Here is a 17,403-nt window from a genome sequence, read left to right as displayed (position 1 = left end):
GTTGCTGGTGTTGGACCGTGTCTTCCTGTCTGCGTGTACGTACATATGCATGTGTGTGTGTGTGTGTGTGTGTGGTAAACAGTGGAAACCCCCTGTGTGAGTGTGTGAGTGTGTGTGTGTCTCGGGCGCCTGGGTTGTGAAGGGGATCAATGAAATCGCAATTTCCACCAGAGCACCACCGAAAGGAAGTGCAACAGTCGCAGGGAAGTCGTTAAAAAGGCAAAGTGTGTTTCGATGTGCGGTTAAACAAGCGTAAGAATCGAGGACGATTGGCTCTATGCGTTTTTTTTTTCGTTGTTGGTTTGGTTTCTTTGGTTTTACATCTCAACTCCATTTTTGCAAGCAAGCAAAGTGTTTGGGGAACCATCACACGACTGTGAAAAAAAAAAAAACGGTGCCCCCTATAGTTCCCGTGTTTTGTGCTGCAATATTTAAATCGCTTTGTAAAAAAAAAACGGTGGCACCCCCGCCTCCCCTCTCCATCGCTGTGCTGTGCTTTTCCAGCTGCACCTCTTGTGTTACTTCTGCGGTTTTTGTTTTTCGTTTTAATTTGCTCGTGCTCACTCGCACCATCACCGTTTTGGTGCAGCCGTTTTCTGTGCAAGCAACATAACACTTTTAGCCGTTATGCAATGAAACAAAACATTTCCGACACATAAGACGCCCTTCTCCAATGCCACCCACAAAACCCCTTTCTTCCCCCCCCCCCCCTCTCCCCCCGTCGCAACCAACTGGGTTCACTTGCATTGGGCCCGTTGTGGCACGGTGCGTTCATGCGGTCCCCCCTTTTTTGGGTCGGCCATCCCCCTCCCTCACAATCCCGCCAGCTTTCGTGCTTTTTGAGTGCTTTTTCACTGCCGTATCACAACCAAAAAAAGAAAAAAAAAGTCCTTACAATCCTTCCCCACCCTTCCTTCCACTCTGAGGCGGACATTCACCCCTGAGGTGAGTGGTGACCGTGTGCGTGTGTGTGAGCTTCAATCCCGTTTTCGCTTCAGCTTCCCATTTACTTCCCACCGAGAAAAAAAGGAAACAAAAACCACGTATGGTGGCAAGGAAAATTCCTGGATGCTCTATGCGATTCGCTGTAGGAAAAGTGCTCCATACATACATCTATACAGGCAAACAACAAAACGCAAAGAAAAATACCCACACGCATATGCGCGATTCTTTGCGGCTGTGTGTGTGTGTGTGAGTGTATGTGTGCAATTGTCCGTGTGCTGTGCAGTGTGTCTGGTGTGTGTGTGTGCGCGCACGCTCGTGTGTGTATGTGTGTGTGTGTGTGTGGGCTGTAAATTTGTAACAATTGTGAGCACACGCTGAAAAGGACACAAAAATCGAACTCTAATGATTACTACATCTGTGTAGGTGTGTGTGAGTGATTGTGTGTGTGTGTGTGTGGTTGTGTGTGTGAAGAAGGGGGGGTTTAAAAATGGGGCTTTCGCGGTCGTACACGCTGCAGAACTTCCAGGACCTCTAAAACATTTTAGTTCGCTTTTCGCCCCATGGGTCGTCTGTAAAATTCGCCGCACATCGCCGTTTTGTGCACAAAGTCTCCTTTTCGTCTCGTTCGCTTTTGTGCGTGTGTGTGTGTCTGGCACACTTGTGGTCTATGGCTGCTTCTCTCTGCTCTGCTCCGCTTATTCGCTTCCCCCTCACTTGGCACCCCTGGCTTCTGCATGGGACAAGAGTAACCACACGCCCCCCCCCCTCAAACCCATCCATCCACCCACCGAACCCATACACACGCCTACCATATTGTAGTCGGTCATCCTAACACATATTTTTTTTTTAGTTTTGTTTCACCCTATCTTTTTGTTGTTGTTGTTGTTGGTTTAAAGTGAGGGTAAAATTTTCCATCCTGCAAAAAAAAAAAATGTACGTGTAATAGAACGGCGCGCAGACCCCTGTGTCTCGTTTAGTTCGCATTTCCATTTGTATACACCATCACCAATACACACGCAGAAACTATTGTAAAGGAAGAAATACACACACACACACACACACACACACACATACACAGAGCGAGAGTGTCGCGTGGAAAACGTACGAACGAGAGAGTGAAAGAGAGAGAGAGTGTGAGTGTGAGAGAGAAAGAGAGAGAGAGAGAGAGAGAGAGAGAGAGAGGAGAGAGTGTGTGAAAGAGAAAAAGAGAGAGAGAAAGAGAGAGGGAGAAGGAGAGAGAGAAAGAGAGAGAAGGAGTGAGAGAAGGAGAGAGAGAGAAGGAGAGAGAGAAAGAGAGAGAAGGAGAGAGAAAGAAGGAGAGAGAAGGAGAGAGAGAGAAAGAAAGAGAGAGCAAAAAAGAGAGAGCAAGAAAGAGAGAGAGAGAGAGCAAGAGGGAGAGAGATAGAGAGAGAGAGAGATAGAGAGAGAGAGAGAGAAAGAGCGAGAATGTGTGTGTGTGTGTGTGTGTGTGTGTGTGAGCGAGAGAGATATTCCTTTTTTTATTTTCCCTGTGAGTCATCCATGCTGCAAATCATCCACACTGCTGCTACTGCTGCGTGTATGTGCAAGGATTCGATTATCGATTTTTCTACGGCTCCTGCTTCCTTCCTTCGGCCGAGCGTCCCTTGTGAGTGAACGAGCAGTGTGTGTATGTGTGTGTGTGTGTGTCAGAGCGCAAATAGCGAGAGAAAAGCAAAACAACACGCTGCACGGACACCGTACGTACGGTGGGGCAAGAAAACGTTCGTGAGTGTTCGAATTTCGTGCACCCTTGCCGGGCCGATCACACAGTTTCCTTTCCCCCACCACCCACGCCTCCCTCCCCACCAACGGCTTGACGTACGCGTGTGTTTTGCAATCTGCTGCTGCTGCTGCTGCTACTACTAGTCGGGCAACGCTGCCACACATTTGCGGTAATCACCATACCGTCCGTCTATTCGTTTGTTTGTGTGTATGTATCTGTGCTTGTGTGTATGTGTGTGTGTGTATTTGAGAGTGTGAAAAAAATCTCCCCCCACCCCCCTTCACGAGCTCATTTCGCCCATCAAACGCCCAGTAGGAACTAGTCCCATCTGCAATCTCCCCAACAAAAAACCACAAAAAAAAAAAAACATTTCCTCCGCTCCGTCCTTCTCCTGATACCTCCTGGTGTGTGTGTGTGTGTGTGTGTGTGCGTATGTGTGTCCCGTTATTAAAGTGCGTTTTTAACATTTGTTACATTTCCAGCACCTCCAGTAACACTTCTACACACACCTCCTACCTACCGCGTACCGCCATCGGATAAGAAAAGATTAGCCAAAAAAAAAAATACCGAAACAAAACAACACAAAAAGAAGAAGCAGAGCAAAAAAACGACCCTCAACACCCTTACCCTCCCCCACTCCCCCCCAAAAAACCCCACCACCCTCTCCCATCCCCAGGCCCCAACAAACACATCAGTCGTCTGGTCCCCCCCCCTCCCCCGCAAAAAACGAGCAGGAAAGCAGAAAAGCAGAAAGGGGGGCGAGGGGAACAAAAAAAAGAAGGGAGGCGACGGGGGTTTTCTTGCCCCCTTTTTTTTTGTCTTACGGCTCGTTTGCTTCCCGTTGTGCGGCAAAAAAAGGTTGTCCTTGCACGCGTGTGTTTTATTTGTGTGCGTGTGTATTTGTGCGTGTGTGTGTTTTTGTGTGTTTGTGTGTGTATTATCATCCCAAAACACGTCCTTCCCTAACAAACCAACAACAACAACAACAACGACGAAGCAAACAAAGAACACAAACTCGGGCCTCCCTTGAAGCACAGGCGGCCGCCGCGCCCCCGCATAACCAAAGGGGTTAAAAGCACACACACACATACACCTTTCCACACATTCCCCACACACACACACGCAGACGAGCACACGAGGAGGTGGGGCGGGCCGCCGCTGGGACGCAATGGTCAGCTCGACCGTTGCCTTCGACCGGAAGCCACCGGCCGCTGCACCGGTAGAGAGTGCCGGCGCGGCCGACCGCCACGATGATAGCAGCCCTTTATCCTCCACCACCTCCTCCTCCTCCCTGCCTTTCAGCGGTGCGGCAGTCGAGACGGCAGGCGGCGGTGCGGTGCTGACGACCGGAACGGACGCAACGACGGCGGCGGCGGCGGCGGCGGCAGCCGGGCACGAGCTCAGCCTGAGCGAGCAGAAGATTTCGCTGCTGTTCCCGAAGTGCAAACCGCGCAGTGACTACCACCACTATGTCCTGAGCAGTGGTGCGAGTGCAAACGGTGGTGGTGGTGGTGTCGGTGGTGGTAGTGGTGGTGGTGGCAAAAACAGTAACAATAATTGTCTGATGGACGTCGGCAGCCTGTCGCTCGGGACGTACGTGACGCGCACGAGCCCGCCGACGGTCGCCACAGCGCAAGGGGCCGGACCGGCCAAGGTGTACATGGACATGGGGACGTTCGGCAATAACAATGGCGGCGGTGGTGGTGGTGGTGGTGGTGGTGGTAGTGGTACGGGCGAGTTTGAGTACGGTGCGGAGAAGGAGCTGGTCGTCGGCAAGGGCGGCAGCAATAACAGCAACGTCACCAGCAACAACAACAACAACAACAACAACAACAACAATAACAACAACAGCAGCAGTACCGGCAACGCAGGCAGCGGTAGTGCCGGTGGCAACAACAACCACTACGGTGGCAACATCAAGGGCGAACTGTACGGGGGCATCGGTGGGGGCAGCACCGGCGGCAGTGTGAAGCACGGTGCGCCCAATCAATCGGCCGCCAAGGGGGGCGGCAGCACCGTCCCGGACGGGTACGGCTACTACTACAGCAATCAACCGCCGCCGCTGACCTGTTCGCCAACCGAAACTCAATCTGCTATCAGCGCCGCGTTGGGCAACGGGGGTGGTGGTGGTGGTGGCCCCTCCACCGGTCTTCTCCTGTCCGACGAGGACGACACGCGGGACGAGCGGCTGAAGCGGGAGGCTGCCGGTGCGGGACCGACCCCACGATGGATGGAGCGCAACTACTGCCACCTGTCCGTCTCGCACTACCCGTCGACCGGGCACAAGTCGAAGGGTGGTGGGCTGGGGGTCGGTGGCGGCAGCACTGGTAGTGGTGGTGGCGGTGGTTCGATGATGCAGCCACCGAAGCGGGCGAGTGTGGTGGGGTCCGGCTCCACCTACAAGCCGGTGAGCTGCTACAACATGGTGCTGCAGTCGCCGCTCGAGGACGAGAGCGACATGGAGGACAAGCTGAAGTACTTCAACTACCAGCACGAGATGCAGACGTACAACGGTACGCGCAAGGACAAGCTCGGGCTCGGGGGCTATGGTGCGCTCGGGGGTGACGGTGGAGCCGCCGGTGAGGGTGAGATCGTTGTGCTGAGCAGCAATGCCAAGGAGCACGGCAACACGCTGTCGGTGGCGCAGCCGAAACAGCAGGACCTGCCGGACGAGGGGCCGACCGCCCGAAAGGGGCTGCTGCACCTGGGGCAGAAGCTGGAGCACGGACCGCACGTGGGGCTGAGCGTGGCCAGCCCGAGCGTGGAGCAGTGCGAGCCCGCGGTCGACTTTGCCGACAAGCTGCTGGGACACTATCCGGCCAAGCGGGACGAGGGAGAGGCGGAGCTAGCGGAGAACAAGTCCCAAAGCACCGGGTCGAACATTATCGGTGAGTACTACTGCTTGGCAGCCCTGCGGTGGAGGGCTCTCCGTTATTGGGCAGTTTAAGGTGGTAGGGTACGGTGGTACTGGAACATCGTGAAACTAATCTGCACACTGCGATTTTTGGAATTGCTCTCACTTCACTTCCACTCCATCACTCATTGAACTAAGTTATACTCGGTTCTTAAAATCGACCCTTTCTGATCCAGGATCTACGCTCCAACCTACGCCGGTGCTGATAGTATCCTTCTGAGTACCATTCCATGTGAATTCCAGAATGGTAGACTTATTCCGGTCTTTTGATCCGATCCATTTCAGATCCTGGCACTCTTTTTGAACTTATCCAGGGCCTATAACGAATCTTGAATCTATTCCGGTCGAGAAACATACATGGAATTTATCTTGATCCTGTCCTAGAACATATACCTAAGATGTCACTGTTCTACCTAAGATGTCACTGATCCTAACTCTATTTCAGCTTTGTTCGGGTCCGGAATAAGCTTTGTACCTATTCCGCTTCAGGAACTGCATTCAAGACTATTTTGTTCCTGAATTTCATCTCGAATCTATCCCAGACATGACACAGAACCTGAACCAATGGTTTTAACTGGGTTAAGCACAGTCTTCGAACCTATTCCTGTTCAAAAACTGATCTTAATGCATATCTTGAGCCAACTCTGTTTGAATAACTGCTGTTGAATCTGTCCAAGGATGCAGTAATTCCCACTGAACATACTTCGCTGCTAGAACTGAATATTAAATGATATGGAATAAAGCCTTATCTTATCATAGAGTCGTTCCTTAACTTATCCCGATTCAGAATCCAATACCTAACCTATACCTATCGGTATAACCTATAACCTAGCGTATACAATCAGCTCAAAATAATAACACTCCAACAGTATTTACGCGGTAAGTCCTATATCATTGTGTGCCCATCTCTCCCCACTATTCTCAGAGTACGACGGTTCGCCGCGTCGGTTTGGCCTGAACCTCTGCGACGAAGGCGACTGCTACCTAGCGTCCAGCGTGAAGATAAACCTGACGTCACCGTCACTGCTATCGCTACCTCGTCCCGGATTCCCCCAGCGCGTAGTACCCGCTACAGTCGGTACTGCCGGCAGCGGCAGCAGTATGGCTGGCACCGTCGCTCAAACGTCCTCCACCAATGCCAGCTGTTCGCCTTCGCTGCTCGATCAGGTCAACTCCACCCTCAGCAAGACGCTGCTGCTCGATTCGAAACGATCCGCAAACGATACCGAATGTACGAGCAGCTACGGCGCTGGAGAGCTTTCCAAAGTTTCCGGGACGCGCAAGGAACAGCAGCAGCATCAGCAGCAGCAGCATCAGCAGCACCACGACCATCACATCTACGACATGCTGCCCGGCAAGCTGTCACCGTCCGAGATGGGCGGCAAGACGAGCCTGGAAAAGTTGCAGCTGAGCGCCCAAACGCCCGAGAACGAGCTGCAGCACATCGGCGGCACGTCCGGCTTTCCGCCGATCGCCAACTCCTCCACGTTCGACTATCTGTACGAGTTTTCGGAGACGCGCAAAGTGCTGGAGGAGTTCTTCAAGTGCCCCTCGACCGAGGACGTGGAAAAGTTCAGCGACTACAATGACAGCGCAGAGGAGGAGGACGAGGAGGACGGGGAGGAGGAGGATGGGGAGAGTCTGGACGTGCACTACGACTATCCGGTCGAGCTGGAGCGCTCGAAAACGATCGAAACGACGTACATTGGCAACGTGAATGGGGCGGCAGGCAAGCAGGACACGCTGGTGCGCTCGCCCAAGTCGCCGCTGCTGGGTGACGGGCCGGCCCGCCGGGAGGAGGACGACGACACAGCCGACGTGGAGGACGAGGAAGAGGAGGAGGACGGAGAGGAGGAGGACGATGAGGACGACGCGAAGCCAAACGGGTTGGCGAAGTACAGCTACAAGCTGAAGAGCAAATCGACCCGGCTGTCCGACTACTGCGGGCTGCGCAAGAAGAAATCGGAGGCCCATCTGAAAGGCCACAGCGGTGGCAACGGCGGTTTGGGGGTGGTGGATGTGTCGGATCGGTACTGCAGTGCGGCCGAGTACGACCGGCGGGAAGATGACGGTGTGCGGCTGTCGCTAAAGTCCACCCTCCAGTCCGCTAGTGATGCGCGCGACTACGCCATGTACGTGCAGAGTGGCCTGCTGAAGAGCTACCCGGAACAGCAGCAACAGCAGCAACAGCAGCAACAGCAGCACCAGGCTGAACCACCGAACCAGCCACCCAACCAGCATGCCAACATGGGCGAGCTGCGGTTCAGCGCGTACATCAACGGGGAGAGCCGCACCAGCAGCTACGATGCCATCAACGAGGCGAACTACGACGGCCATCCGATGATCTCGAACGGCAGCGACAAGGACCCGCTGCACTACTCGCTCAACGGGGACGGTGGCGACGGGCGCAAGGTGTACGCGCGCAAGTACAGCAAAAACTTCAACTACTCGCCCGACACGACCGACTACGACTCGAACTGTGGCGACTACGATAGCGAAATCTCGCCCCAGTACGGCAGCGACTTCGGGCTGATCTCGGGCAACGGGGCGACGATGTGCGATGATCTGAACAATGGCGTGATCAGTGCGACCTCGGGCGCACCGTCCGGCCCGGGCGAGTCGCTCAACTGTCTGTTCGCGAACAATGCGAACAACTACACGCGCTACTACGCTGCGATGCCGGTGCTGGAGGACGGGCTGTCCAGCGGGCACGTCTCCGACTCGGAGAACAATCTGAGCGCGAACCCGATGACGGGCCTGCTGCCGCCCGACCTGGTCACGGTCGGCAGCGTCAAGCAACACGGGCAGGCTGGCAGCAATGGTGGCATGATGCAGTCGGCCGGCCCGGCCACCGGCCCGTACGGTTTGCTGGGCGCACAGTCACCGTCCGTTACAGCGAAGCCATCGATATCCTCGTCACCTAGCATGTCGAAGGAGATGAAAGCCGCACAAGGTTCACACGTACAACAACAGCAGCAGCAGCAGCAGCAGCAACAACAGCACCAACCACAACAGCAGCAACAGCAGAACCAAGGCACGAACGTGGAGGGCTACTTCGTCAACAACACCTTCCGCATGGGAAATCTCAAGCTAAACTCTAGTATGCTGCACAACGCCAGCATATTTAAGAATCGCGACCCAGAGCTGGAGTCTCTCTACACCATAAGTAAGTACGAATGCTAATCGGCGAGGTCTACCATCTTCTGGTAGCTATCATACGATTCCTTTTTGTTTATTTAACTACCTTAATTTAGTTGAGTACATCATTGATAGCAATTCTGAGTTCTATTCTTACTACAATCCACATTGGTTGTGAGGGTTACTGAAGAGTACATTGGAAATTCATTGCGCTTCAGGCTCTTCAGCTATAATGTCCATGCAATGTACATGTAAACAGGATCTAGCAGATCTCGCATAACTTCGATATCAAAGCGTTAGGGCATGAGAAATTACATCTAGCTCATATGAGATTTGTCCACATTGATGTGTTGATTGAGGGCAGTAAATATCTTTTTAGATTATAATAGATGGAAATGTCAAAGGGCTGTTCTCAATACTTGTATAGCGTCCTCAACAAAGAGAGTCAGGCATTTCCCGCCAGATCTCAGAAGACGATGCTAGTCGTGAACTCCAAATCTACGTCTCTAATGGATTAGAGCCGAAGCTGTTCTATAGTTGTGATATGCGTCCTTGTCATGTGAACAGATTTGACATAAGATGCATGAGTCTTCAAGCTAATGATAGGAAGAAGCTTTTGAAGAATAGTGTACCTAAGGTGCATGAGTCTTAAAGATAATGAAAGGAAGAAACTTTTAAAGTATAGAGTAGTGAAGATGTTTTAGCTCAATGGTGGTCTCTTGGATCACATCTTGATTTCTAGCCTCATTACGTCTCATATCATGGTGGAGCTCATAGATGACTAAAACCATGCCAATCTAGTCTAATCTCGTACCCAATGTCTTTGTTGCTGTTTTTGCAGATACTATCCAATCGACACCGCCACCTCCAGCCCCAGCACCGCACAGGAAGTCTTCGATCGATTGTGATAACATGTCCCTGTTGCAGCAGCAGCAGCAACAACAACAACAACCGGGACAGCAGCAAAAGCAACACCAGCTGCAACATCTACAGCAACTTCAGCAGCAGCAACAGCAATCGCAACAGCAACAGCAGCAGCAAGGGCAACCCCAACAACCGCAACAATCACAGCAACAGCAGCAGTTCAACCACGGCCAGACGACCAGCGCCGACGTGCAGTCCACGCTCAAGGACATTCGGCTGTGTCTGCAGAAGACGAAGAGCCTGAACCTAGCTAGCGGCAACCAATCGCGGAAAGCGTTCGACAAGGGCAGCCTGTGCGCGACCGGCGACTTTCCGGACCCGCTCGGCCCGGTGGGCAGCGGGACGGTCGGAACCGGCGGCAGCGGTGGCGGCGCCGGCACCGGCCCGAGCCTCTCCCCGATCTGGATACCGCGCACACGCGCCAGCGACGACTTTGCCGGCAAACCGCTCGCAGTGTCAACGGGCCCGACAGCGGCCAGCGGCACAGGAGCGCTGTCCAACGGGCTGCAGCCCGGGGTCGGTGTATCTGGGCCGTCCTGCAAGCTCTCCTCCTCGCCGGTCTGCTCCAAACCGGTGGCCGTCGCGGGGCCCGATTTCGCCGACGAGACGGACGTACTGATCGGACAGGGCGCTGGTGGGCCAGCCACGAAACCGCTGGCCCTGGTGGACGAGGACGAGGACCCGGACACCGATCTCGAAACCGACCGTCTGCTCGGGCACCAGCGGCTCGACGACCAGGGCTTCTACGACGAGAGCGGCAGCGGCAAGCTGTGGAGCACGGGCGAGCGCAAGACGGGCGCCTCGCGCCTGCTCACCCTCGGCAAGGTCTCGCCGAAGCAGCAACAGCAGCAGGGCGCATCCCAACCGGCCGGTGTGGCCGGTGGCGCAGCGCGGGATACGGCCGCGAACGGGAAGCTGCCAGCCGCCGGTCCACTCGGCGAACGGCTCACTGGCTCGGTGGGCGTACGCAACGGTCCCCAGCCGAACGGAAGTGCCGGGGGAAGCAGCTTCCTTCCCGGGGGTGGCGGCAGCGGCAGCTCGACCGGCATGGCGGGCTCCGGCGCCAGCGTTCCCCTGCCAGATCTTGGTATTACGGCCGCGGCGACGCTGCCGCCAGCGTCCGGCGCGCCCAGCACGGTGAATGGTGGCGCCGGCGGGACGGCCAGCGCCAAGAGCGCCAAGCCACCGAGCGGCAACCTGATCAACTTCAACGGTCCGAACGAGCCGCAGACGCAGCTGACGTCGCCGAATCCGAGCCCGCAGCACTCGCTCGGTGAGGGCAACCTGCTGGACAAGTCGAACGATTCCGGCAGCCCGGGCGGGTCGACCAAATCGAAATCGCTGCACAACAACGACTCGAAGCGAAAGTCGAAGAACAAGGAGGGTAAGTGGGGCGTGCTTGGGAGGGGGGTGGTGGTGGGACGTGTGACGTTAATTGTAATGTGTTCACCCTTTCTCTGTCACTACTATGCTGGCACACATGTTGATGGACTGTTCGCTGTAAGTAAACTAATCCCGTGCAAACTAGATTGCTTTTTAGTTCGATTGCCCTGTCCGGTGTCTGTAGCTATATATATATCTATATAGATATATAGGCAGCAAAACGAACGCGTCTTGCTCATTGTTTTCCATCCCGTTTCGCAGTGCTGCAGTTCTTATTGAAGGTGTCCTGTTCCGGGCCCGTTACCTAGGATCTACCCAGCTCGTGTGCGAAGGACAGCCCACAAAGTCGACCCGCATGTTGCAGGCAGAGGAAGCCGTATCTAGAATAAAGGTAGGATCCGGGCTACCGGTGAGCTTGCTTGCTCAATCGACATACTAACGCTCTGTTCTCTGTCTCATGCAATTCAACGACTCAACACGATGCTCCACGCAAACACCTGATCCTGTTCCGGCTTAAGGCTTTGGTAAGCTACAGCGCTCCACAGCCCCTCGTTTGCGCAACCGTACATAATAATAGAGTTTTTGTTTTCTTCTATTTCGCTCTCCCTGTTCTCACCAGTCACCGGACGGTGAGGTTCAGCCCAGCACGGAGGTCGACCTGTTCATCTCGACCGAAAAGATCATGGTGCTGAACACGGATCTGAAGGAGATCATGATGGACCACGCGCTCCGCACCATCTCCTACATTGCCGACATCGGCGATCTGGTGGTGCTGATGGCCCGGCGCCGCTTCGTGCCGCAGGACGTCGACTCGACCGACTCGTCGGGCGGGGCAGGCACTGGCTCGGGCACGCACACGGCCGGGCACGGGGCGGGCAGTGGCAGCACGCCCTCCCAGAAGCTGGCCGGCGGCCCGAAGGGCAACCGGACGCCGAAGATGATCTGCCACGTGTTCGAGAGCGAGGAGGCCCAGTTCATTGCGCAGAGCATCGGGCAGGCGTTCCAGGTCGCGTACATGGAGTTCCTGAAGGCGAACGGAATTGAGGACCACAGCTTTATGAAGGAGATGGACTACCAGGAGGTGCTGAACAGCCAGGAGATCTTCGGCGACGAGCTGGAGATATTCGCCAAGAAGGAGCTGCAGAAGGAGGTGGTGGTGCCGAAGGCGAAGGGCGAAATACTCGGCGTGGTCATCGTCGAGTCCGGCTGGGGCTCGATGCTGCCGACGGTCGTGATCGCGAACCTGGCGTCGGCGGGGGCGGCCGCCCGCTGCGGCCAGCTGAACATCGGCGACCAGATCATCGCGATCAACGGGCTGAGCCTGGTCGGGCTGCCGCTCTCCACCTGCCAGGGGTACATCAAGAACACCAAGAACCAGACGGTGGTGAAGTTCACGGTCGTGCCGTGCGCACCGGTCGTGGAGGTGAAGATCAAGCGCCCGAACACCAAGTACCAGCTCGGCTTCAGCGTACAGAACGGTGTGGTAGGTATCGGATGGGTGGGTTGGAAGAATTGTGGAAAGAAAAGTGTTTCGCAATGAATCATCAGTGAAGAATCAATAGATACAATAATCAAATGTCTAACGTAAATCCTGGGAAGAGTGATGCATCTTGAGATTATCCAATCTTACAAGAGCTGTATGTATCTAGAGTTTCATGAACTTTTGAAGAATTGTTAATCTTGAAATTAATGAGTTTGTCACAGAAATTGAAGAGCTTTTTAAACTGCAAAGTTATAGGTTCAGAATCCTGTAATTCGATGAAGAACCCGCACATAGAGATTCTTGAAGATTCCTGATTCTTTGGAAAGAACATTGGAGACTCTTTATTGGATTAAAAGATTCAGATTGATTGACTCATTGCAAAGACTCGGAATTAGGTCCTAGTTCTCATAGTGGCTACATCTGCAACTCTCTATGTCTACATTTCTCTGTGCATTTACAGATTTGCAGCCTGCTGCGCGGAGGAATTGCGGAGCGGGGCGGTGTTCGCGTGGGCCACCGCATCATCGAGATCAACAACCAAAGCGTCGTCGCGGTACCGCACGAAAAGATTGTGAATCTCCTAGCCACGTCTGTTGGTGAGGTATGTGGACGCGCTGGATCTGCTGTTGCTAGCGTTACGGTACGGGCGTTAAAGACACTTACACTCACTCTCTACGTTTTTTTCCTTTCTTCCTCACACTAGATACTGATGAAAACCATGCCGACGTCCATGTTCCGACTGCTCACTGGACAGGAGAATCCGATATACATATAAATTTGTCATTTTTGCTCGCAAGCGGCAGGAACCACCGAGCAGGAGGCCTACGCTTGCGGGAGGCAGATGTTTTGCAGGAAGGGAAAGAAGAAATAAAACACACACACACACAAACACAGACACACAATTACACACAGACAACGTTCGAAAGCTATGTGTGTACACGTTATGATTTCTCTGTATGGGGTATATATGAAGAAAAACGCGATTATCTATGTGTGTGTGTATATTTATAGCAATCTTTTTGGAATTGATTCATAACCTTGGCCTTGCAAACTTACATAATTATCGTTATGAATATAATATATACAAAAAAAACACACACACACGAACACACTCATAAACACTCACAAAGGTACACTAACACACATAATCGCAGATCACAAAACGCTTTACGCCATACGTAACCCAAAAAAAAGAAACTGATACATACCAGGGTGTGCGGAGACGCATAGTATATGCCCAGGGCCTCAATACACATTAAACGCAAAACCTTGGCTTTACATAATGGCATTTCACGAGTACATGTATATCGTTGGGTTCAACAATTAAAGAAGGCAACAACAGAAACAAAAAAAAAAACGTAAGGTATTAAACAGTATAGCTTTTGCAGATTTGGTGGTAGCGAGTCCGGAAGCCACAAAATAACAAGACGTGCAGAGCAACAGAAAAGAAGAAAAAAAATGGAAGCTATAGAGTTGAAGCACAAGCAGGCAAAACAAAGAGAGAAACAAATACGAAACACTTATCTATCGATCACATTTCACTAATGGAGCAGAGCTAGGAGAGGAACAAAGAAAAGCAAAATATAAAAAAAAATAAACAAAAAAAAAACAAAAACATCCAAACCGATCAGACCGGTGCAACAACCAAAGAGATACCATTTATTGTAACTACCTTAATGGGGCAAGGCAAAATGAGCAAGCTGAAGGTAAGGCAGAGAATGAGTGAACTTGTAGCGAACAAAAAGCAAAACAAGGAAAAACTGGAGAAGAAGAATAAGAATCTCAGAAACTGATATATTTTTTGAAATCATTTAAATAAGCAAAATTAAGCTAAAACTGCAACACTCTGAAAGCCAGGAACGCAAACACAATGGTACGCTAGAATGAGGAACAGAAGAAAGGCAACATACACATACGTACACACAAACATATACATACTAACCAGCAGCTAACAAGACCTTCGTTCTCCCACTAGGAGAGAGAGAGAGAGAGCGATAAGCTTAGTGGCTTGGTAGTGGAGCCGCGAACACGATGGCATGAGCTATGAGAACCTTGAACCGGAGAGCGTAAACTCACTATTGATCTGGTTCGCCATTATACTTTTTCGATGCTACTACGTTGTGGTAAACGAAGGCTATAATTTTGTTTAAAAAAAAGTAAAAAAAAATGACACACAAACATACGCACACCACAAAACCCAAAGCCGTCGAAAGGGAAGGCAAAGCGCGAAAGTCTATCGATGCAGGTGGGTCCATATTCCCACTGCTTCATCCATATCGCTTCTGGAGGTACAAAACAGCCCTCATCGAGGAAAAGTACTCACCGGCTACTTGCGCTCCATTATAATAAACAAGCAAACCAAACACACTCACACATACACACGAAAAACTACTCTACTGTCCATATATTGTGTAAAGGGATTTATATCGGTGGGAGTTGTTTAAGATTGAATGGGTTAGCTGTCCATTTAAAGGCAATATTGCAACTGGGGTGTAGCGACAAGTAGTAACTATGCCACTGGCACACGGTCTACAATGCGTGGGTGATGACGTGATGGAGAACAAGGCTAGCAGCAAGGAACCACAGTAGAAAGAAGAAACTTTAAACACCGTCCTTAAGCAGAAGAGAAAATGGAGCCCGAGACAGACAGCACATAAAACAAGTAAGCAGAAAAAAACACAGAAGAAACATTAAAATGCTCATACCAAGAAGGCAATCGCACGGCAGTGAAAGAGAGGGGGGGATATTTGCTAGGCCGGTGGTTACAGCTCTCTTACAGCTTCTGAATTTGTTAATTACGAGTATATGCATGTCTTCGGTTAGCAACTCGCCCCTGCCGATGAACTCTGTAACCTTAGAGGTCCTAACGCATTGGGGCAACCATGTTTGAGGAAGCGGTAAAAAAGTATTACACAAATTGCAGTGGACGGGGAAAGGGAAATGAAATTCTATGAAACATTTCTTTACATAACGCTATCGCTTTTCGTACGCCGTGAACAGTATTTGCTTTCGATTTTCGACTAATGTTTTCGACTACCATTTCGACCAATGTTTGTTTTGATTCGCGTGTTTATTTTTATAAACTTGTAACGTAGCGTGACGCGTCGCGTAACGCTGTTACGATTTTGCGGCTACTGGGCCGGTGGCTATAGTGCAACCAGAACAGTAAACCATTGCACACGGTCGACGGAATGTCAAGTTAACTGCTGAAACGTTGCGCAACGTTCAATCAAGACAGTGCAGTAGCAAGCAAAGCAAAGACGCAACAGAAAGTAAAAATAAATAAACAACCAACCAAATGGCCGGCTATTTACGAACCAATGGTTTGACAAATTTATCGGGAAAATGGTTTTGGATATTTACTTCTGCAATTTGTAAAAAAAAAAAAACAAACAAACAAACAAACAAACTAAACAACACATTTGAGGGTGTGCTGTGTCTGAACAAAATAATATGAGTAAATATTAGATAAATGTAAAGAACAAAACAAACAAAACCATGCATACAACTAACATACACATACACACACAAAAGAAAACAACCACGCGCGCGCAAAAAAGAAGCAAAGAAGCAACAACAACAAAAAAACACACAAGGGAATAGTAGCAAAAGGCGCAAAAGCAAACGGGGGAAAAAAAGGACAAAACAATTGGCCGCGATTACACGAATGAAGCATGCAGCAAAATTTAAACAAAAAAAAAACAAATAAACAGCTAATCAAATCAATTAAACAATGTAATAACTTAACTGTCATCTTGTGTAACGTATAAATACGGCGTTTGATAGCTACTAACAAAACCAAAACAAAAAAAAACCGAATGCGTATTTATCACTAAAACAAAACAGAACAAAACTACTGTATATTAGCATGGGCTGAAATAAATATACATATATAAAACATACACGTGCGCTACCGGCTGCTGTTTACAAAGCAGGAAGCTGAAACTACTTTCCTTCTCTCTCGTTTTGCTCGTTTTTGGCGTAGTTTTATAATTGTTATTGTATTTTTAATATCATTTTTTCAACTTCAGCCGTTTGTAATCCATTTATTTACTTGTTTTACTCATTGTTTTACGTTTATTTTACCCATTGTTTCATTCGTACCTCACTTAGTTTTATTGTTTTTAGTTCAGTCTTTATATTGTACTTTATTATTATTTTTATATTGTTTTTTAAAACCATTTTTACATTAATTTTCTCCGTCGTTTACAACTTCCTACGCTTATGCGCCTCGTTTGAAATAAGATGGAAATAAAAACATATATTTTTTTACATTTAACAAACGCTTGTTGTATTTTTAATATTATTTTTTCAATTTCAGCCGTTTGTAATCCATTTATTTCTTTGTTTTACTCATTGGTTTGCATTTATTTTACTCATTGTTTCGCCCGTTTCTCACTTAGTTTTATTGTTTTTTTATTGCACTCTTTTTTATTGTACTTTTTATTTATTTTTTAATATTTTTTTTAACCTTTTATACATCAATTTTCTCCGTCATTTACAAATTCCTATACGTATGCGCCTCGTTTGAAATAAGATGGAAATAAAAACATATATTTTTGACATTTTGACAAACGCGCACAGACCAACGCCGAGGCACTGCAACAGATACGCTCGCAGGATGATGAAAAACTCCTTTTTCCTGCTCCAAACGTACGGCGAGGAAAACAGGACCTTCCAGAATTGGTGTGCGTGCGCGTGTGTGTGTGCGCGTGTGTGGATAGTGCTCGACACTGCTCGAGTGCTTGAAAATCTGTCAACGCCGTTGCGCGATTGCTGTGGCACCGTGGTGGGTAGATGAGTGGGTGAGACGAGATTTGATGGATCTCTGAACCTCAACTAGCACGCCTTTGCAAGGACAACAAACACACA

The 17,403-nt window shown here is 50.4% G+C and overlaps 1 protein-coding gene across 3 annotated transcripts; it reads left to right on the top strand.

Moving 5' to 3' along the window:
- Positions 1 to 119: 119 nt before the first annotated feature.
- On the top strand, positions 120 to 16,433 carry LOC1271789 (uncharacterized). 3 transcript variants are annotated; one of them, XM_061659309.1, is made up of 9 exons: positions 2,400 to 2,896; positions 3,172 to 5,577; positions 6,529 to 8,769; positions 9,583 to 11,049; positions 11,318 to 11,439; positions 11,567 to 11,572; positions 11,668 to 12,531; positions 12,992 to 13,132; positions 13,235 to 16,433. In XM_061659309.1, exons 2-9 carry the CDS (start codon positions 3,858 to 3,860, stop codon positions 13,304 to 13,306), a joined length of 6,633 nt encoding a protein of 2,210 aa, XP_061515293.1. In that variant the 5' UTR covers positions 2,400 to 2,896; positions 3,172 to 3,857; the 3' UTR covers positions 13,307 to 16,433. The 3 variants fall into 3 exon arrangements, 2 of the variants coding, with proteins under 2 accessions (XP_061515289.1, XP_061515293.1); XR_009766287.1 differs by lacking the exons at positions 2,400 to 2,896; positions 12,992 to 13,132; positions 13,235 to 16,433 and adding an exon at positions 121 to 252 and having other exon boundaries at positions 11,318 to 11,572; positions 11,668 to 11,809; XM_061659305.1 differs by lacking the exons at positions 2,400 to 2,896; positions 11,567 to 11,572; positions 11,668 to 12,531; positions 12,992 to 13,132; positions 13,235 to 16,433 and adding an exon at positions 120 to 252 and having other exon boundaries at positions 11,310 to 11,439.
- The last annotated feature ends 970 nt before the right edge of the window (positions 16,434 to 17,403 follow it).

This window comes from Anopheles gambiae, chromosome X, assembly GCF_943734735.2.
Source record: "Anopheles gambiae chromosome X, idAnoGambNW_F1_1, whole genome shotgun sequence".
NCBI lineage: Eukaryota > Metazoa > Arthropoda > Insecta > Diptera > Culicidae > Anopheles > Anopheles gambiae.
This window is presented reverse-complemented; position numbering and strand designations above follow the sequence as displayed.

Excerpts from the sequence above, each read along its gene's own strand:
- LOC1271789 (XM_061659309.1), top strand. The coding sequence starts at position 3,858 with ATGGTCAGCTCGACCGTTGCCTTCGACCGGAAGCCACCGGCCGCTGCA. Across the intron at positions 11,050-11,317 it reads AAAGTCGAAGAACAAGGAGG|TTCTTATTGAAGGTGTCCTG; the intron begins GTAAGTGGGGCG and ends GCAGTGCTGCAG. Across the intron at positions 12,532-12,991 it reads TCAGCGTACAGAACGGTGTG|ATTTGCAGCCTGCTGCGCGG; the intron begins GTAGGTATCGGA and ends GTGCATTTACAG.